Below are 21824 nucleotides of genomic sequence, written 5' to 3'. Positions count from 1 at the left end.
ATCTTTCCAGAGGGACTCTGTGATGGGCAGGCTCTGGCCAGGCTGGCGGTGGGAGGTGGCCCTGCAGTTCTCTGAGCAGCCAGGCTCTTCCCATGCACCGCTTCACCTGGGAAAACTATGCGTGTTCCTCTGCGCTCGCGTTTATTCCCTTTTGCCTTTCTCGGGGAATCGGAAAGCAGTCCTCGAAACCACGCGGCCGTGAGCAGCACGATCGAGGCCTCATCTGTACCGCAGAGAAGGACTGGGACGGTCTCGCTGCCGACTCTCGGTAGCTCTAACCCGTCGGAGACTGAGACCCCCTCCCCCCGAGGGGCCGGGTGGGACAGGAGCCTTTTGTTCCTCCCATGGGTTTATTTCCATGGATGCCCCCGCCCCTCCTTCCTCGCAGCAGCCCGGCCCCGGGACGCCGCTCTTTGTTCCCACAGAGCCAGGACGCGGTCACAGGTGGCCCACGCGTAACCCGCACAGAAGGCACCCGGGGCCCGGCGCAGCCCAGGTAACCCAGCGCTCCCGCGGGCCGGGTGGGGCCTGGCCGGGCGGCGGGGCCGCTCCGTCGGGCGCTGGCTGTGGTGGTGGCGCTGGCGGTGGCGGTGGCGGGTCCCGCCCGCCGTGGGCCGGCGCGGGCGGGGCGGGCGGGCGCGGTAAAGGCGGTGCCGAGCGGGGGCCGCGCTCAGTCTGGCCGCCTGCGGGCTGCGCGGCGCCGCGGCCGCCCCCGGAGCGCTCTGCCCATGGGGCAGCCAAGCCGAGCCCTCGGCACTGTCCCCCGCCGCCGGGAGCTGCGCTAGGGCGGTGAGTGCTGTGCGCGTCCCCCCGCGCCGCGGACTTTCCCCGCCGCCCCGCGAGGTCCCGGGGATCGGGGGCGCGGACCCCGCCGCGGCCGTGCGCCCCGCGGGAGCCCGGTGCTGGCAGCCGGCTCCCGCTCTCCCCTGGCAGTCAGCGCAGACGGGGGAGGGATGGATGGACCGACGGACGGACGGAGCTTAAGGAGAGAGATCAGCCTCTGCAGTGGCTGCGCAGGGCTGCGATGGGACCGTCTCCGTCCTGGCTGTGCCCGGTCCGGGTGGGATGGGTGGAGGAGGTGGTGGCGCGTTGTGTCCCGGTGGGAGGATGGCAGGTTACTCCGAGCGCTGGAAGGGACAGCCGTGCTGCCTTGCGAGCTGATGCGCAGGCGGTCCCTTGGCTTTGTGGCGAGGGCTTTCTCCTGGCTGTTACTCCACTCAAAGGCAGGGGTCCGATGTCACTTCTTTCCTGGAAGCGCTCCGTGCTTTTCCGCGTGCTCGGGAAGCGTCACAGGAGGACCACGGTTTCCAGATGAGTACTTCAGGTGCCTGAGAAGGGAGGCTGAGTCCTGACCACTGCCCAGGCACAGGGGTCGGCCCCGGTGGCTGAGCGTTGCGTCGGGCTGGGATGAGGAAAGCTGGCACAGCGGTGCTCCCCGTGGGATGCAGTCCTGGAGCTGTGCTGGGGAACCCTGGCTGCAAGGAGGGCTGGGCGGGGTGGTGCTTAGGGGGATGGAGAGGGGCAGGAGAGGGGCAGGGTGCGGGAGCCGCGGTGTGGTAGTGAGCCGGGACAGACCCCTGCCATCACAGAGGGGAACGTGAGGAGAGCCAGCTCTCAGCGGGCTCTGCATCCCCGCCAGAGCTTGCCCATTGCTGCGTGCTGAGCGGTCTGCTGTGCCTCTTGCAGGGTCTGGCTGTCCCATCTGAGCAGGTGCACTGCTCTGTCTAGAGCAGCAGCAGCTATTCGGCTTCTCTGTTGAGTTCAGCTCTGACTGAGCAAACCACGCTGAGCAAGAAGCGGCACCTTATTCAGCACCTGCTCCTTGCCCTGCCTCTGTGCTGCTTGGAGTTGGAGTTCAGTGAACCTTTTTCTTACCTGAGCAAGGAGCCTGACCCTCTTTCAGCTGCCTGAGAATCAGGGCTGCAAATTATTAAATGGGTACCATTTAATCTCCTCTGTCTGCAGAGGCTGGGAGTTACAAATGCCAGCAGCAACCAAAGCCTTGTTGACATTAGGGTACCACTAGCACAGCTGAGCCATGAGAAACTACAGAGTATGCAAGAGCACTGGCTATTCTGGACTTGGCATAAATAACTTGTTCAGTAACTCTGTCTGCAGTAGAGCAGTCTGCTGAACAATGGCATTCAGGGCCTGTGCATGAGGAAAGTGATTTTTAAACAAATAAATAGTAGTTATATTTCAAACAGGGGAGTCTGCCCGGGGAGGAAGTTTTCTTAGAAAGGTTTTGGCAAAATCTCCGAAATAAACAACGTTTTAAGACTCAGCATGAAAGCACCTCAACTAGCCCTAGCCCTGTCTCAGCTAGGTTGCATACACACCCGATGCATGCATAGCAGAGTGTGAGGGACACCATGGTCGTGTGGTGTCCTGGTGCCCTCAGCAGTGAGGGGCTGGATACTGATGGCAGCTGGGAAAAGGGGGACTTGGTTGCTTTGGAATGTGTTCTTGTTTTTCGACTGCAGTGTGGAGCAAGGTGAAAGGAGCCTTTCCTTGGGTAGGTGGTTGTCCCACCCAGAAGGCTGAAGTGAGGTATGCTCTACCTCTTCTCCTGAAGTCTCGAGAAGTTGGTGCTTTCTGCTTGTGGGCCTGTAAGTGAGGTTTTATTGTAGAGCTATGAACACAAGAGCATGTCCAGATATGGACAGCAAGGCGAGGCTTGGGGTGGCCATTGATCTCTTGGAGAATAAACCACAGACATGCCCCCCCCTGAGATTTGTAGTCCATTTGGAGCTGCTTGAAGGCTGGGGTGTGATCCAAAGGGAAATGTTTTCCTATTGTTCTCATTGAGCATCGAGTGCTGAAGCGTGCAAAATGCCGGGAGTACATCTGCAGCTGGTGTTCACTTGTCCTGCAGCTCTCTGAAGGTCAACTGAACTATGTTGAATAGTTGGGGCTGGGAGGGATGGTACCACATGCTGATTACAAATATCACTTTGAGCTTTTTGGATCGTGAGATGTTCTGTGCGATGTGTGTGCTTGGTCCTCACCCAGTAAGCCCCCAAATTTCTAATGAAAACTGCTAAATGCCATTGGAACACAAAGAGTATGTCCCCCTGATGCAGGCAGGATTGGCTGCCTTCCCCCCGGGCTGCCCAGGAGGCTGCATGTTGACCTGGGTGGAGCTGTGCATGAGGTGAGGGTGTCGGTCCTCTTAGTGCTACGTTTTTGGCTACAAGCTTTCCCTTGGCACAGGATAAAAGCCCACATGAACCAGAAAGATGTTGAGATTGTTTATGTTTGACTTCTGGCCTGGTGCCAGAGAGAATGGCTTGGTGACCTTGGCACTACTGGGACATTATTTATAGAACACAGATCTTCTGGGTTTTGTATTTTTGATGCAGGAATGTGAAAATAAGTCTCAGGAGGAAAAGACCCAATGTTGGTCACAAAATACATTTGGATTTTTTCCAGAGCAGGAAAAACAACACTTAAGAGGTGACCAGGTGTTCCCTGTTCGCATTGCTTTCAGCCTTCCCTTGGAAAATATGGGTTTGGTGCTGTCCTGGAGATCGCAGGTTAGCATTAGTTCACTCCATGTTTGAAAAGTTCTTATTCAAGATGCTAAAAGATGTTAAAAAAGAAATCTACCTATAACCAAAGACACTCTCAATAATTTACAAATGATAAATGACTCTTTGGCCTTCTTGGGCTTCTTCTGTTTGTGTGATCTGTGTCATCTGCAAGGCCTAATGCATCTCTGTGTGCTTCAAGTGTCCATCTGAGGTGCTGATTAGTGTGGCTGACCCTGGATGATATTTGGAGAAGAAGAGGCTTGGAGATGCACAGGGTTTTACTGGAAGGCCCACCACACAGTGCTGGGCCCACAGCTCTGTCTCCCAGGGCTCTGGTGAAACCCCAGTAACAAACTTTCCTTCTGGGTTTCACAATGTGCATAAGTCTCTCATCCTCATTCTGTGCAGTGGGTATATGTTCCAATTACCTAAATCTGTAGATGTCCTTCTATCCCTCTGTGTGCAAAGTAAGAATTTATTGAGCATATTTGCGCATTGGTTTTGGTGGGGAAGCCCTTGCCTAGGCTGTACCTGAGTCATTTATACCAGACTTTGGTTGGACCCTTACCCAGCTCATCTTCCAGGGCAAAATCAAGGACCAGTGTCTGTAAGAAAGCTCTACTCCAGATTTGTACTGACTGCTGCTGTCATTATGGGGAGGGGAGATCCATCACCAAAACAGGAAAATTGTCAAAACCATTGTAATTGGGTTTAGTGCTAAAGGTTGAGCAGCTTCTGCTGATGTTGGTGCTCCGGAACTGTGTGCTCACTTTCTGAATCTAAAGGGCCAAAATTGGAAGCCCAAGTATAGGGACTGGTAGTTGGCTCCACTGGTGCAGAGTTTCCTCAATGTTTTTGTTAGGGATTTGGATTAACATAATTTAAGTCAAAAGCGCAGGGAGAGCATGGGGAGAAAAGCAGTTAGGAATAAATCCACGGTTCAGTAGTCTGGCCTCCTGAGGAGAGGAATTACAGGATAAGTTGGTGTAGTGGGAGATGCGCACAGAGGAGTGTCAGATAATGCTGGCCACCTAATTATTTGTTTGAAGGGATTCTGTATTTTAGAGGGAGATTAGTGTGCAGTCCCTTTTGCAGCTGCCTGCTGCTGCAAACCAGAGAGGGATCCCTCCTTTTTGTACTAAAATTAGGCAGCAGCACTTTGCATGGCCCAGAGAGGCAGGTGCAGGCAGAGCAGCACAAAAAGGCTTGCAACCCTCTCGTTTTTAGCTGTATCCTGCCTGGGTTGAGAAAGTAAACAGTTTGAGTCTGTGTCAGCAGCCAAAAAAGAGACCTATAGAGAAAATCCACAAGTCTTTAGGAAACTCCATGGGTGACTCAGATGGTGTTTTTGTCTGAATACCCATTCATTCAGTAACCCATGATGGCAGCAGAAGCACTGCTTGTAGTGGTGCCTCTTTGAGTGCAACACAAACCTCTGGTGTTGGATATTTATGGTCATATAAAGACTTGAGAGGCTCTTTCAGCCAATAGATGTTGTTCCAGGAATTCCAGTGCTGAGCCTTAAAATAATCCCAGCCCTTGTTGGGTGCTGCAGTTTCTTTCTGGGGTTCCAGCTAGGACTGTTGTAGATCTCCATCTAGATAGATGTGACAAAGAGCAGGCAGTTTCCCAAGGACAGCAGTGCTTCCTATCCTTCCTGACAGCCAAGAAGATGCCTTTAGTTCAGCTTTCCTGGCTGTCTGGCCCTGCCTTGCTGTGTGTGGCATGCACCCAGCCAGGCAGCAGCCTCACTAATGCCCCGTACTGTGTTGCTGCAAAGCTGAGAGACGTGTGGGCAGTGCTGGAGCACAGCCTGGGTGCAGACACTGCCATGTTGTATGGAGTCCTCAGGAAGGATCAGTGTTATGGAAATGGAGGAGGGATGCCTTAGCCAGAGCTCCAGGAAGCAGGCTGTTTTCTGAAGAAACAAATATCTTAAAGATCCATGGTTTTAAGTCACTCTTAGTCTTTCTGTTGAGCATTTAGTTTTAGCTGCCTGGCATGCCATTCATGGTTGACGTTTGGCATAGTCCAAGTAGGTAGAAACATGAGCTGCCTCCTTGCAGAGGGGAGAGGGAAATTCAAAAACCACAATACTGAATCCAGGGTAGCTGGGTGGTATTGACTTTTCCCCAACATTTTCCTTGTGGCCTAGGAAGAACAGTTTCTGTAGAAGCTGCTTAATAGCAATAAAGAGCATCCAAACATTACTCCACAGAAAGCAGAAATCTACCAGGAGTCAAAGGTTTCACTGAACAGGACCAAAGAATTTAGACCATCTGTCTGTGTTTTCCTAGGTTGTTTTCATGGTAAAGTGAGGGTAAAATTTAGCTGACTTTAATATCAGCATTGCTGGTGGAGTCTCTGTAAGTGCTGACCAGAGATGTGGTGTGCCTCTGAACAGCAGGCACCTATGGTGCATCCTTCTGCCCTCCTGCCCTATTGCTTTGCCCAGTGCAACTGCTTTCTCCTTAGAGTGTATGAATGTGTCCTTGCCTTGTCTGCTGGCAAAAACCCATCAGGGATTCTTCCAATCCCTTCCACGAACTGTGACAACGCCCACTGTTTAAATCTCTGGACAAGCAGGATGCATTGAGGGTTGATGGATGGAGGAATAATAAAGCAGTTGAGCTTATCCCCTCCGGCCAATTTATTCCCTGCATCACATCACTGTGCAAACCGAGTGCCTGTCATCAGTCAAAGAACACGGGGGAGAAGAGGCCAGCCTGAAACCCCCAGAGCCCTGGCTGCATGGAAATGACATTATGGAGAGAGGTAATGGGGAAGGTGTTGACTAAAACCTGACACTTCTGTGTCATGAGCTCTTCTAAGCAGGAGGCTGTGCTGTATGTTTGTATATGTGCTGTGCTGTATGACAGATGTATATACACAGGCACAGTAGCAAAGTACTGTGTGTGTATACACACAGACAGAGTCCTGATGGATGATCCTGATATTGCTGGAACTTGTTGTACCCAAGTGTCTGAGACTTAAAACTGAAAAAGAAGAGAAGGTCCTTAAACAACCCCTGATAGTAGAGATGGGACATCTGGCAATGCTGGGTTTTCCATGGTTACTTGAGACCTTGATTTGTCAGTAGCACTGACGATGTAGCAGTGATGCTGCTATCATTTGGCTGCCTGAATCTCTCTGTTGCCTCCTTGTCCCTGGGTAGAGGAATCAAACAAAAGTAGGGAGAAGAACTAGTTAGTACTACCTTTATCATTTTTTTCCTAAGACTTGTCTCGCATGTGCTAGGCAAGATGGAGAGAGAGCTCCTGCAGGACCTCTCAGTTCTCAGATATCCCTTGTCACCAAGGCTGTTTATGCCATGTACCAGTGTCCCTTTCTTTGACTTCTCTCTGCTAGGAAAAGAGAACTCTTGCTTTAGTTCCTTAGGCTGATTTGTGTCCTTTGTGGCTGTGACTATAGGACACACCATCTCCATATCTTTACCCTTGTGGCAGTGACTACAGGACATACCATCTCCATGCATGTTGTTGTCTAGGTTTTTTTCATAGCCTCAAAGTGTGACTCCATGCTGTGAGAGGGGCGAAAGTGATACAGGGTTTGCCTAGGATCAGGTAGTGAAAAGTTCATTGCAAGGATCTTGATCTTGTCCATCCATATAAAAGCAATCAAAAGCCTAGTCTTGCTCATAATCTAGGCTCCTCCTGTGGTATATGGGAAGAGGTGAACCATTGCAGGGGATGATGCATCTTGTCCTACAATGGACATCTCGGGGGGCTGGCTCACCCTATTTCTGAAGGAGCCTAGAAAAGGGAGGTGAGGAGATATACAGATTCAAATTATAGTTAATGCTTCCAGACTCCATTTCTCTCCACCCATAAAGTGCTTTTACTCTGGGCTGGGGGCAGACTGACTGTGCATGTCCCTCACTGTACACATACACTGATCTTTTGTGGAAGCTGGAGAACCTGTCATGCATCAGAGACATTGTCTCTTTCAATCCCCTTTATGAGACTTCCTTTTTCTGATGAAAGCTTTTTAAAGGGTACTTGTGTGCTGAATAGCCATTGTTGATAATGCACGATATGAAATCCAAAAGGAAGGCTCAGATTAAATGTCACGCACTTCACAGTCAGGGAATTCAAAGAGCCTTGTTGATCTGTGCATAATTCGGGGCTTGGCAGCTCATGCGTAAACAAACATGTGCACATCCACATACATGGGTGCGTGCAGAGTTTTCCCCTGACTCAGCAGCACATAAAAGCAAAGTCAGGCGGGTGAGTTCCAGGGGGGTGGGTGCTGTGTTCATGGAGAAAGCCTGTGAGTTCTTCAAGACTGACTTGAGAACCACACTGGCAAATGCAGTCACTTGTTGTTAGTGTGGTGGGCTTCCTTCCGCCCTCCTCCCCTGTGCAGCTCTGCTGAGCTGTGGCTGCTTTGATTTTCTGCATCTGGGTTTAACCTGACCACGAGAATCTTCCGAGAGCTTCTGGTGTGTGTGAAGGCAGTATCCATGTGAGGTTCACCCCAAGGTTTCCGCAGTGCTTTCTCCCACCAGCAGTGAATGAAGACAGAAAAAGTTGATGTCATTCTAAGCTGGTTGTTGGTCAGGCCAGGAAGGGCATTTCTGCCTCTGACGTGTTGTGAGTAATGAACCAAGTGCTGCGCAGAGCAGGAGGCCACAGAGCAGGCTGAGGTGTCATGACCTGGCACTGGTGGGGTCAGTGGCTGGGCTGCTGCTTGTAAGATGTCTCACCTGCTGCACATGAGCTATGTGAACTTCTCTGGTAGATTTACTGTTCGTATACGTCTGGGAAACTAAGGTCTCAGAGGTTTAATGACCCAGTCTTGGTTTTATGAAAGAAGCAGCAGTACTGCCAAACCTATAAATCCAATAGTTTGGCTTTCAGGCTTCCTACTCTGCATGCTGTGCTGTAGTTCTGTTCCTAAAAACAGCTGGTTTCACTTTCAAGTGCCTCATTGCAGGAGAGGGGGATACTTGTGGCTCCTCCTCATTCTAAGGGATGCTGTGGAACATGTCCCTGTGCACCATGTGTTCCCCCTCTAGTGGGTTGCTAGAAGTTTCTTTTAAGTTGTTTCACCACCAACTTGTGAATTAGCAGAGCCTGTGCTAGTTCTGGCAGCAGCTATTTAGAAGTTTTCCTCATCCAAATCTGTCCTCCTAGCTCCTGTTTGCCCAACATGGGGAATTTTGCATCTGACATTTTTAGCAGTAACCTGTTGCTATAGAAACTGCTAAGGTGTCAGAGGGAGATTTTTGCCACGTTGGGATAGGCTGCCAAGTAGTTGAAGTATTTTTTTTTTGTTGGGAGGCCTTCCCCATCACGTTTTTGCTAAGCAACTTCCTGAACCTGTCTGCATGTCTGGGCTTATTTCATGTCTAAGGAGCAACAGGGGAGTGATAAACCCAGAGTTCTAATTGTGTGTGAATGAACAGGAAATATTGCCAAATTATTTAGGGAAGATGTGAGAAGGCGTTCCCAAGCTGCAGTGGTGGTTCCAAGTGGTGTGTAGGTGGTGGCAGTGCAGGGCTGAGAGATCACAGGTGGTATCAGTCTTTGGGGCAGTAAATGGTTGACCTAGAAGCAGGAGTTGAGACTCTAAATGACATCTCCCAGGAAGGGGTCTGGGACAAGCTGCTCCTCTCACCCTTGAGACCAAAATACAGATGAATGCCAACATCCTTGGTTGGTTTGGTAGTCTGAATTCTCTTTACTAACCAGCCAAGAGATCGTGCAGTGGGACCCAAAGTAAGTCCACACAAATCAACCCATGTCTCTTATTTGTGCGTGTGTGCATATATATATATATAAATATATATATTTTTATATATGTATTTATGTACAAACACATATATTTATATATATATGTACATTTATATTGGCCTAGTTCATTAATATGTTACTTATTTATAAATTAAATGTATTTTTATAAATAATAAACTTTTATTATTTTATCCAGGATGTGAATGTAACCATGTATATGGGAAATGCTCCATAACAGGGTTATTAACAACTCAGCTGTTGACTGATAGTTGCTTGGGCCCTTTCATATCAGGCCTGATTTACAGAACTTCTGTATGATAGAAGGAAACTTTATTGCTTGTATGATGAGAGGTGTGAGTCCTGTGAGTGCCTATGTGCCTGGGACTCAGGAAATATCCTGGCTAGACCAAAAGGCAATCTTCCTGCTTAATGCAAATTTATTCGTCTGCCCTTTTTCCTCCCTATTGTGTTTGCTTAGACTGCACATCTGGTCATATCATGGCAGACTATGGAGATGAGAAACTCTTTGTTTTCTACACAAATGGAGGAAAATCTGATGCTGCTGGGGTGTCCTGCAGGAGTTGTTCTCAGGCTGGGATTGCACACTGGCCCATGAAACTGGTTGGGAATGTGCTTTTACAGTTCTGGAGTGGAACAAACCCATTTCATCTTCCATTTCATGGTTGCAGACATGTTGAGAGTGTATAAATCACAGTGGTTGCATTGTGCTGAGTAAGTTCCAGGACTGCAGATAGGGAACTAATGTTGCTGGAGGTGTAGATTATTGTCTTGGGGGAGGGAATCCATCGAGATTGGCTTTGAAATCACTGTTTCAGTGACAGTATACAGATGGATCTTGTGCCCATATGTGGCTCAGGGGACTTAGTGTCCCAAATTGTAGTTTCTTAACAATTTTCTTTTGAGTTCTGGAAAGTACAGAGGTGCAGGCAGTTGTTGAGAATAAAGAATAAATAAAACATTGGCTTCCTGGACCATTTATGAAAGTCTCTTGTCAGATGCTTGGGGGCAGAGTAGAAAGAAAATTTGCAGAGGTTTGAGGTTGTCAGGAAAAGAGGTGCCAAGAAGCCCCAGGTTACTGTGAAGGTTCAGTGTCCAGCAGTGTTTTGGATAAAAAGCACCTGTATGGACTCCTCCCTGCTCCTCCCAGGGTCTTTCCATGGAGTTCTTTTGAGCCTCTGTTATGCCTCAGGTGCGTGGCAGAGGAGATGAAAGACAGTTGCATCATATTTTCTGTAAAACCAACCTGTATTACCCTGTTTGGTTGAAGGGCTTTCCTAGCTTAAGCCGCTCTTTTTTAGTAGCAAGAGTTGATTTACTTGGTTGGGGTTTTTTGTGTGTGTGTTTCTGTGTGTGTGCATATGGGTTTTATTTTTCCTTCTAATGTTTCCCTGTGGAAATCATCTGCAGGACAGATGGCCCGTTAAGCTTCTGGGGCTGTCTCTCACAAACACCTGTCTAAGGCAGCTGGGAATCAAAGAGGAATTCTCCTTTTTTAATGCCCTTAAAGAAAAACTGCACCCGATCCTAATATGTCCTACTGCCCTCTCTCTCTCTCCATCCTCCCAGCTTCCTGGGAAACTTAACTGCCTGGTTGTGGCCATCTGTTGAGACGGCGAGGGGCTGGGTGGGCAGGCGGCAGCTAGAGCCTTTGGGGAGAGCGAGGGCAGCTTTGGGGTGACGGATTGCTGTGGCTGGCTGGGCTGAGAGCCTGGGTGGCAGAGAGGAGGATGATGCAGGGGTGCACTTTTATGTAAGTGACACAGACGAGAGCTGCTTAAGCAGCTGTTGTACACTGCTGCGCTTGTACCTTGCACGCTTTGCGGGGATCCCTGCACGTGGGCTGTGAGTGCATGTGTGTGGTAGATGAAGGGTGAAGTCTGTCTGTCCCCTGTGGCAGCAGGACCCATACAGAGGGGCCACCGTGGGGCCAGGTGTCCAGCTGGGCACCCGTGGGGAGCCCTGTGCACCCCCAGCTGTGCAGGGCGCCTGCCCGAGCACATGCAGCGTGTCACAGGCTGTCCTGCCAGCTGCTGCAGCGGCAAACAAGCCTTTCTCCCCCGAGGTGCTGGCCAGGCTCTCACGGCGGGGTCAGCGAGTTGCTGCAGGTGGTGCTTGGCCAGGCGGCAGGGGTGAGGCTGCTGTGTTTAATTATAGATCCCATTTGAGAAACCAGTAGAGCAACAGAGCTTTTTTATCGTGTTCTGGGGAAACTGAGCACTTCACAGGTTTTGATTGCTGTATAACATATCCTGTGACACAGACAGAAACTTTCCTGTGGTCTCTGCAAAAGGAAATTTGAAACCTTTCGGCAATAAAATTCTGGAGATGGGCTGTACCTCCCAGCTGCTATGGGATATAGCCAATAGTGGTTCTTGGGGTAGGATGTTTGCACAGCCACGGGGAATTTGGGGGCAGGAGCTCCTGCACCCAGGGGCTGCAGAGGAGCAGCGGGGAGGAGGGTGCAGGGGCTGAGCCTGCTTGGGCTAAAGCAACCCTGAAGCAGATGGAGGAGAGGATGCATGGAAAAGGCTGAGCAGACTTCGGATGCCCTTTTTTTCATGAAGTGGTGACTGAGTAAGCAACACAAGTTAACTCCTTCCACCCCAGCAGGCTGCAGAGAACTCATTGTCCCCAGTTGAGGGGTGATGTGGCCGTATCCATTACGGCTGAGCTGCTGTGGGCACTGAGTGCCACTGCCTTGCAAGTGGAGGCTTTGTAGTCATGGGGAACTCTGCACCTCTCACAAACACCATGGAGGACATTCAGTGGTGTCTGGCCATGAGATGTGCTAGATCTGAAGGGTGAGTTTCAGATGTGCCTGAGGCTCTTGGTGCATTGCAAATGATTTGGGAGATGATCTGCAGGCACCCAGTGAAGATGTTCTTTGACCTAAGGATCTTCCTTAGCATTTTTATTCTGTATAGGGGCAGGAAGTCTGCTGCCTAGGTTGGTAGGTATTCTCTGGGGATGAGAGTCTCCCTGTGCCTTTCACAGTTGCTTAAAGGAGCAGCTCCCTGTGCCCTTTAGAGTTGCTTAAGGGGCTGTGGCAGGGCTGGGGATGAGCCTCTGTCAAGGCGTGCTTCCTGCTGGTATTGCAAAGAGCCTTCTGTGCTGAAAGAACTGGTGTTTATGTGGGAACGGAGTCCTGTGTATCTGGCTTGTTGCAGGTGAGAAATCTGAAGTCTCTGTTGCTTAGGGGTACAGACTGTGCCAGACGGAGCGGGAGCAGCCACCGCATTCTGCTGCTGTGGTGGCTGAGTGCTAATTGTTTTTACCTCCTGAACATCAGGTTATTTTTGGCTTGATCAAGTTTCATTCCCAGCTGGCTGGTGATAGAGAGGTCCTAATAGTCTAAATCTCCATGGTTGATAAAAATCTAGGCAGGGAGCTGGTTTGGTCACTGTGGGTTTGGGATGTGCAGTTGCAGAAATACAGGATGAAAATAGCTGTATTTTAGTAGTTACATGGGACATGGGGAGTTCTGGCTCACAGTCTGCTGCACCAAGGGCTTCCAGGGTAATCTCTTGATAGGCCATTTAGATAGGATGCACAAAGATGTTTTGTGACTCTGGGGTGTGTTTTTGGGCTAGACACAGGAAATTTAACTCACCCTTCAGGATTTCAGAGTCCTGAAGTATCTGAGGTAGTTTATGATCAGATTTTAAGCATATAACAGTGAGCAGACTGAACCTCCATGTGTGGTGGGAAAAAGTCTCAGGTCCCATGTGATTAAGCAGCAGTGTAATGTTTGCAGGGACCAAGGTACTTGGTAGATCTGTGCATCCTGTCCTTAATCCACCTGTGTTTCCACTGCCTCTCCTCTTTACCATATGCATGTGTTTGAGCCCAGGCTTTCTCAACAGCTCTGTGGCTGATGAGGAGCAGAGCAGCTGCCATGGACCCGGTACTGTCCTCAGCAGCAAAGAGACAGAACTGCCACAGCCTGGAGAAACATCAGAAAAGCTGGACAGATCCATTACAGCTTCCTGGCCCTTGCAAGAGAAATGCTGTGGCATCAGCCCATCTATGAGAGGCAGGTACAGCAGAGCTGCCATGGTGGATGCCCCTCTCACAAGGAATGTGCACACTTCCTTGTGCTGCTGGAGTGCCGGAAAACTCCCTTGAGCTCTGCCAGATTGCTCCCAGACACCTCCAGTTTTGGAAAGGGACACTGGCTCTGCTTCATCTGCTTCATACTTAGTATTGCTTCTCAACCTGTGCTCTGTAGAAGATGCTTAGGCATGGCAAGTGCCCTGTTAGGCTGTTACAAAGGACATACATCCACTGCACCTTCTTGGATAATTCTTAGGCATAACAAATCAAAGTGAGCTCAACATGTTGAGTTGTCTTGGGCGTACTGACTTGGGAAATCTAACACAGGACAGCACAAATCCTCTCACTGGCCTGAACATGATAGAGCTGAAAAAATTGTGTCTAGCTTAAATGTATAAACACTTCATTGTCCCAACTTGACTCGTTTCATACTCTCTTCCCCTGCTTGCATATTGGAAGTGCCATCAAACCCTTGGAGCGAGAGGTTCTGTAGTGCCACCTCTTTAATTCAAGCACCAGTGCTTTGTCAGGTAAAAGGCTGCACTGTGGACGACAGTGCCATCCAGCTTAGCAGGAGGCAGCATCCCTGTCCCCAGGGCCTTGGGGAGCCGTCCTCGCAGGCAGGCAGCTTGCCACCCAGGAGCAGTTAGGCTCTGGCTTGCAGGAGCTGGAGGTAGTCAGCTGCAGGCGCTGCTGGAGCAGGTCGGTTCTGCACCTCCGTGGTGGGTGTGCAGCTCTGGCTGCTGCGGCACCGCGGCGGGTACGGTTGAGTCTCCTCTCCCACGCTGCGGAGCTCGCCTCTCCAGACGCTGGGAGGGAAGCAGAGACGCTGGGGGAAGAGCTGTGGAGGTGGGAGAGATTGAGCTGTCATTGGCGTGGCACCAGTGAGGTTTCTTTGCACCACTAAGCAGTAGCTCTCAAAATTGAATGCAGTATGCTGAACAGCTGAGCAAGCGAGCAGACACTGAAAAGAGCCTGCGAAGAAAAGGGATCTGTGAGGAAAGAACGCTCTTTCAGCTGCACATAGGCACTGCCCATCACAGAGAGCTGTGGCAGGGAGCAGGAATTGCCTGTTTATGGTGGTTGATCTGCACAGTCCCTGGGATGCTTGGAAAAAGGATTAAGGAGGAGAGAATCGCAGGAGAAAGAGGAGGTGGAGGTTTCCCTTTGCAAACTCACAGGCTAATGGAAACCATCCTCTAAATTGTCAGTGTGTCAGGATACATTAATGTAAGTATAATGCTTTCAAATCCTCAGCATCTTCTATCTGAATGTCACTGAATTAGCGCTAATTGCATTCATTAGCTCGTTAGCCATTAATATTCAGCATTTATTAGACTGGCTCTGTCTCTGGACGACGAGGGTAATGAGATGTGGGACTGGCTGCGGGGCCATGCCATAGCTGTGCTGTAGGAGCGTGGGTTTATGCACCAGATTGTTTTATTGGCATTTGTGTCTGGCCTGTGTTGTCCCGGCTCTTGGCCAGTGGATTACCACAAATTAGTGGAAACTCTTAATGGGAGAGCAGTGTTAATGATGATGTGGATAAATGTCCACCAACTCCTGCCCTGAAAGCAACTGGCGAGACAAATGATGAAGGCAAATTTTGATCTTTTGGCCTTGAGCCAGTTGTTAAACTGCCTCTGTAATCAGAAAGCTATTCAGTGCAGTCTTCATTGGTGAGTCATGGAGTCCCACCTTTCTTTGCTTATTGCTCTCAGGAGAAATTCTCTATTACTTTTTTTCTTCCTTCCTTTCTTTTTCTTCCTTTTTTTTCTTCTTTTTTTGCCTTCCTTCTTTTTTTTTCCCCTGTCCCATCTTCCCTTTCTCTGGCATTTCTGACCATTAGGCTAGAGCAGGAGGTGTGGGGATCAGGCTTTCCCTAGCAAGAAACCAGGAAAGATCCAGAAGTGCCAGTATGGCATGGCCAGTACACTCAGTTCCCCAAATCCTGTCAAGACCAGCAAGCCTCAGGTGTCTTATCCCTGAGGAGAGCCAGTAGGATACTCCTGCTCAGACCCTTTGCCATACTTTCCCCTTCACTTTAGAGATGTGGGATGGCCCCAGATTGAGCAAGAGCAGCACTCACCACAGGACTGTTGCTTCACAATTGCAATGGACAGCTTTGATCAGAAAATGCTGGGCTAGAAATATCACAGCAACATGTCTTCTCTGATTTCAGCAGTTCTGGTGGGAAACTACTCAGAATCCAACCTTGTGAGTCTGGGTCAGCTAGGTGCAGAAATAAATGCGAAAACTGTAGCTAGTTAAAGAGGTTGAGCTTCTCTTTTAGACACATTACTCTGGCTTTGGAGTGGATTTTGTGTGTAGATTATCTAGGCTTGAATACACACAATTTATTGTGACAGTTTAGGTTGGCAAACCCCAGACAGGATAAGTTTCTCAAACTTTTCTACTGTCAGCTACCATTTGAACTTCTTGCCTTGTGCTCAAAGGTAGGCCTGAAGGTATGCAGCTTCCACCTTCCCCATGTGTGGTTGTTTTTCCACTGTCCCAATTCTGAAATATTTCCAGACCCTGACTGCTACATCTGGCTTCATGCTGCCTTTCCAGGAACTGGGCCTTAGTTATTCAGTGGAATAAGAGTAAAAAACCCACGACCAAACAAGCCCTGCTACAATCCAAAACAAGTACCTCCAGAGCACTGAGTAGCTCAACTGGCTCACTGAAAAGCATTTTGCCTGGGCTGCTGAAAGGTCCTTATTAAACCCTTGATCGTGGGGTTCACCTTTTGCACCATCCCAGCAAGACCTCTTAACTTAGCCTTAAAGAAAAAAAAAGTTACATTGGGCACTTGCAGACAGGACTGGCTGTTCTTGTCTGAACCACCACAGGGAAAGGTTTTCCTTTGAGAGGGAAATCCCTCACAAGGCACCGGGACAAGATTTGCATGCACAATGCCAAAATAATTGTACTTCATTTTATTACTCTCCAAAGACTTGTGAAATATTTAGACATCAGCATAAATTGTGTCCTCCTGGAGCAGCTCTGGGAAGGGTCAGCTGGGGCATGGGGCTGCTGGTGCTTGAGCCTGACACTTGCTTAGCTGTGCTCAGGGCTCGATTAGCTGTGCTTGGCGTCTGGGGGGAATTTCTGTGGGTCTCTGGAAGGGTGAAGTGGCAAATGGGGAAAAAAATGTTTGTGTTTAGCTGAGCCAAGATGAAATGAAGACAAATTGGAAGAAAAGGCTTTCTGAACTGAGCGTTTCCAGGATTTTATGATTGTGGGATGAGACAGAGTGATTTCATGGGACTCAATATCTGTACTTTTATATGCATGTCAGGGCAGAAGTTATCTTTTTCAATTCTCGTTGCCTGTATTTACTTATCCCAGATAGTATTTGTAGTTTCTAATTGCCATCATTTCCCAGAAAGCAAAGTGAGCGTCTTCAGGGAAAATCATGCCTCTGGCTTCTTGTTGTTCAGGGGCTGATACCTTCAGCCTGCAGCATCTGCGGGCGGGGCACACAAATAATTGATACTTGTTTGGGGTTTGGCCTGAAATGGCAGCTGAAGAATGTGATGTATTGCCTGGGAAAAGAAAAAAGGCCAAGCATTACTTAATGGTTTTAATTCCCTAGTCTGAGACGCACTTAATTCCCCTAATCTGAAAAACAGCAAAGAGGTACTATTGGGCATTGCCTCATGCTGAGATAGACAAGATTACGGTTTGTAGGTCAAAAGCCTTTATAACTAAATGTCCATGCTAGAGCCACTCAGGGTTTTTCTTTCCCTCCCCAAGGCAGATCCCGGAGACAGCTGGATCATTCTGAGATGAGCCACCCGTAACTGGGGCTGGCCTCGTTGCCAGGGCTCCCTGCCCCGCGAGGATGAGGAGCTGTCTGCCGGCCTAACAGTAAGGTTTTGTGGCGGTGGTTGTTCTACTGTTCCCAAACACCGTGAGATTTCATGTGACAGCGGAGCCGCTTCCTGCACCCTCCGTGTGCCGCCTGGCAGCCAAGGGCTCGGCGGGGCAGGGCCACCACCATGGCGGCGAAGCAGCCCCCGCCGCTGATGAAGAAGCACAGCCAGACCGACCTGGTGAGCAGGCTGAAGACACGCAAGATCCTGGGCGTCGGCGGGGAGGATGACGACGGCGAGGTCCATCGCTCAAAGGTGCGGGCAGCAGAGAGGGGAGCCTGTGCGCGGTAATGATGGAAAAGGGACCTTCTGCTGTCCTTCTGATCCATGTGGTTTGGGGTAGTCACGGCCAGGCACTGTGAACAGGAGCATGCTCACGTGAACATGAGCAGCTCTGGGCAGTGTGCACGTGACAGCAGGACAGATACCGTGACACCCTGAGGGCTCTGCAGGAGCCTGTGCTCCATCAGGATGTGCCATGCAGGTGATGTGTGTGAGGAGTCAGATCCCTTCTTCTATAGGTACGAGGAAACAAGAGTTAGTGTTGACCCTTCCTCAGCTGCATGCTGCAGGTGGCTGATCCCTGGGAGCAGTAAGGGAGCAGTAGAGGCTGCAGCTCCTGATGGAAATCAAGGCAGGTGTTGGGACCAAAGAGTCACAGCTGAATCCTTTGTCCTCCTTCTCTTTCCAGCCCTCTCAGAGATAAACTCCCACATGGAGTAGATATGTGGTTTTGGGCTGGCGAGTACTGCCTGAAGACTGGGGAAGGATCTGCTTAGCTTGTGCCTTTTATTTTAATTTCAGATTAGCCAAGTACTGGGAAATGAAATCAAGTTTGCTGTCCGGGAACCACTGGGACTCAGGTAAGGTACTGGATCACCTTGGAGCTGGATCATCTGAGGCCCCTTGGCCACAGCATCCTTGCCAGCTCTGGTTCCTTACACCAACTCTTCAGCTGTGCCAGCATCACTGGTGCTGTAGGGGCTTTTTGCAGGCTGTGGAACCAGACCAGCTCTGCATTCTTCCCTCACAAATTAGCCTGAGGCCCTCAAGTTCCTTTCCCATTGCATGTGCAGAGAGCTACAAGGGCTACGTGGGGCTGGAGGAGCTCCTGTTCTACTGTGTGACAGGGTGGTGTGTCCTGTGGGGGCCCTGCCCTGCACCATCCTCTTGGCAGAGTCACTTCCCACCTTTGCTTGGCTGAGGGGGAGTCTGGTGCTGTCTCACCAGCAAGGCTGGTCTGCATGTTGAGGCTGGAGCTAGCGGGATGTGGAAAGCTGAGTCCTTCCTTGGGAGGTTTCTGGCTGTCTCGCTTGTGCATGGGGGAAGGATGAAGGCTGATGAACGAGCAGGCAGCCAGAAATGCTTTGTGAAGTGTGAGTGATGGGGTCACCTCCAAGCTCATGCTGGGTCCTGTGTCTTCCCTCTCATGCAGGGTCTGGCAGCTGGTTTCCGCCATCATGTTTTCCGGGGTCGCCATCATGGTGAGTGAGGGATGTGGTCCTGGCAAGAACCAGCCCCTGACTGCCAAAGGGGTGGCCCAGCATGGCCCTTCAGTCTCTGGCATTTAGCTTCCTCCCCTGCCTCCAGCAGCTCCTACCACTTTCTCCTGCGAGGCCTTTGCCCTCAGTGTGTCTCAGTAATGGGCTGTGCCAACAGTGTCCTCGGCAGCTTGTTCCCATCACCAGAGTCTCTTTTCATCAGTCCATAAACCCAGGAATGGCAACCTTGGCCACAGAAACCAGCCCTGCAGCTGATAGTTGGCATGGTGGTATTTCTGCGCCTCGGTAATTTCATTTCCTGGCCAGCGGCTCCAAGCCCACAGAGGCATGATGCCGAGCGCTGCTGCCCAAGACGACACCTTTTGGTGGCCCCGGCCAGTTCAGGTTGCTGAGTTTCTCTCTCACCTCTGGCAGGCCCTGGCTTTCCCTGACCAGCTCTTTGATGCCATCTTTGAGGAGGAATCGGTGAGCAGCAAGACTCCCATCCGGCTCTACGGAGGAGCCCTCCTCAGTGAGTGCCGTACCCTGCTCTGGGCCGCGCTGCCCTCAGAGGGAGGGCACAGGTGCCCAAAATAGTGGCAGGGGACAAACTCGGTGCCCAGCCGGACACCTGCAGCCGGAGGGCAGAACATCTGCTGCTAGCAAGGAAATTGCGGGGGGTATTTTGAAAAGCTTGGCTACTGCTGCTTTTTCCTAGCAGGGATTCAGGCGTGCTGCAGGCAGGGCAAGAAGGGCTGTGCGTGCTCGGAATCCCTGGGGGATCACCCCATGTACCCCAGCAAAGGGAGCCTGCAGGGAGCTCCGAGGGAGGGGCAGGGGAGATGGGGCAGGCGGCGGCATCCCGGGAGGGGCCCAGGAGGAGGGGGCCGAAGGACGAGGAGGTGCGGGGAGCTGGGAGAAATGGTGCGGGCAGGGAGCGGGCCCGACCCGCGTCCTGCAGCGGCCCCGCGCGGGGCGGGCGGGAAGCGCGGCCCTGCCGCCGGCGGCCCTCGGGCAGCGCGCCCCGCTGTGCCCGCAGGCATCGCGCTCATCATGTGGAACGCGCTGTACACCGCCGAGAAGGCCATCATCCGCTGGAGCCTGCTGGCCGAGGCCTGCTACTTCGCCGTGCAGTTCCTGGGTGAGTGCCCGCGGGCCGGCCGGCACCTGGGGGAGGAGGAGGGTGCGAAGGCTGTGCCTGGTGGGAAGCGGGGCAGTGGTGGAGCATCTTTCCTGCCAGCTGCTTGCCTTTTTTTTCTCCCCCTTGGAATAGCCTCTACGCTGAGCTGCTCCTTGAACATCACACTCTGACAATTCATTAATTTTTCTCCCTGAAAATGTCCTGGGTTCCACAGCCAGCACAGGTCGTTGCTGGAGCAGGCTGCCTAGATGCAAGGTCTGACAAGAAAAGAAGAAAAGATTTTAGCAACCTACACTAAAAAGGGGGGATGTTCAGTGTTACCAAAACAAAGCATAACAGTTTAGCTTGTTTCTAGGGAGCTTATCTATATTTAACAATGAAGGGGCTTCTTGTATGTGTGTCTTGGTAGCTCAGTGTGTAGCTGATTTAGACATGAGCTGTGAGCTGGTGGCCAGAAAAGAGAAATATTCGATAGAAGTGATGTGTGGACTGTGCGTATTTTGTAGATGCTCCTAAAGTTGAGAAATGTTTATCAGTTCAAGCCACAAAGCTAACTCAGGAGGATGTGACTCCCAGATTAACACCTGAGCATAATGGAAACTCACATCTGCTTGAGTGACTGTTTCAGGCTACCTGAATATGGGGCTGCCTTGAAAGCTCTATGTAAGGGAGAGCTCTGGGTCCACGGCAAGCTTCAAGGCAGTGAAAAGCAGCTAGTGAAGAACCTCTCCCGTGGGTTCCCTGTGCATGTGAATGAGCCTGTGCTGGAAGCTCCTGCGCTCACAAGGCTCAGCAGTTCCTGCCAAAGCTCTGCGTTAGAGGGCAGCAGAAAACAGCGTTATGCTATTTGTCTCCTTTTGGTTTTGCATCACCAACCTGTGCCTTGTCTCCTTCCTTCTCCTCCAGTTACCACTGTCTCCCTGGTTGAGAGCAGCCGGATAGCCACAGGTGCCGTGCTCCTCCTGGTCAGCCGAGCCCTCTTCATCCTCGTCAGCATTTATTATTATTACCAAGTTGGACGTCGTCCCAAGAAAGTCTAATTCCTGGGCTTTTTTGTTACGGGAAAGGTGGGAGGGGGGAGTTTGTGTCGGTAATTTTGCATTATAATTATAATTTTTTTTAATTTTCTTTTTTGTTAGTCCCTTTTGGTTCTAAAGTAGTTTCCTTCTTTTACCGGCATGAATCAGTGTGTAACCCAGTGCTGGTGGCATTACCAGGTGAAATGGGGGGAGCAACATCGGTGGGACCCCCCAGCCCCTCTGCAGGAGGTGAGGAGCAGTGGGAGGAAGGCTCAGGGAAGTGTGTGGGCCTGGCAGGCTCAGGGAAAAAAGCCAATTTTCTACGGGGAACTGGCTGTTGGGATCACAGGCTCTGAACCCACTGGAACAAAGCACAAAATAAGGCCAGCATATTGGAACCAAATCCCTGAGGAGACAGGGCTGTAAGACAACCAACAAGGGACTCGGCTATTCTACTTGGTAAGCCTTGCACCTCCCCTGGTTTACAGCCCGTTCCCCTTTTAGCAAGTACTGACTCTCTAGGTCGTCAGGAGCTGGATGGGTCAAGTTCAGTGTTTTGCAAACAGCTCTTCTTTCCTCTCTGCCAGAGGCGCATTTTTGTGTAGTTCATAGTTTTGCACCAGATACTGTGCAGAGCTTGGCAGTAGATACAGCAAAAGAAGGGGAAGAACCCTTGCTTGTTCCCTCTGCAGGGACAGCGCTGGTAACAGCGGAGCAACTTGAATTACAAGATGTGAGAAGTGAAGGAAGCTATTGGAAATAGTCCATTGAGCACAAAGACATCTCCTTGTTTGGGGTGTTTCATGAAGTTGCTAGGCTGGAGTCCTGTCCCCTTCACCCCAGAACCCTTCCTGCAGTTGAAGCTTTACTGATGGTAGTGGCAGTGGTGGGTGTGCAGTAGCTTTATCTGATGCTTTAGTTGAGCAGGGACTGGAGTGC

General features: G+C 50.7%; 1 protein-coding gene across 2 annotated transcripts; it reads left to right on the top strand.

Moving 5' to 3' along the window:
• Nucleotides 1-629: 629 nt before the first annotated feature.
• Nucleotides 630-20994, top strand: TP53I11 (tumor protein p53 inducible protein 11). 2 transcript variants are annotated; one of them, XM_063398371.1, is made up of 7 exons: nt 630-789; nt 17130-17499; nt 18049-18107; nt 18680-18728; nt 19161-19257; nt 19765-19866; nt 20773-20994. In XM_063398371.1, the coding sequence occupies exons 2-7, from the start codon at nt 17371-17373 to the stop codon at nt 20904-20906; spliced, it is 570 nt and encodes a 189-aa protein (XP_063254441.1). In that variant the 5' UTR covers nt 630-789; nt 17130-17370; the 3' UTR covers nt 20907-20994. The 2 variants fall into 2 exon arrangements, with proteins under 2 accessions (XP_063254441.1, XP_063254442.1); XM_063398372.1 differs by having other exon boundaries at nt 633-789; nt 17126-17499.
• Nucleotides 20995-21824: the final 830 nt, after the last annotated feature.

Source organism: Prinia subflava, chromosome 5, assembly GCF_021018805.1.
Source record: "Prinia subflava isolate CZ2003 ecotype Zambia chromosome 5, Cam_Psub_1.2, whole genome shotgun sequence".
In the NCBI taxonomy this organism is placed as follows: domain Eukaryota; kingdom Metazoa; phylum Chordata; class Aves; order Passeriformes; family Cisticolidae; genus Prinia; species Prinia subflava.
This window is presented reverse-complemented; position numbering and strand designations above follow the sequence as displayed.

Excerpts from the sequence above, each read along its gene's own strand:
- TP53I11 (XM_063398371.1), top strand. The coding sequence starts at position 17,371 with ATGGCGGCGAAGCAGCCCCCGCCGCTGATGAAGAAGCACAGCCAGACC. Across the intron at positions 17,500-18,048 it reads GCGAGGTCCATCGCTCAAAG|ATTAGCCAAGTACTGGGAAA; the intron begins GTGCGGGCAGCA and ends TTTTAATTTCAG. Across the intron at positions 19,258-19,764 it reads CTACGGAGGAGCCCTCCTCA|GCATCGCGCTCATCATGTGG; the intron begins GTGAGTGCCGTA and ends CTGTGCCCGCAG.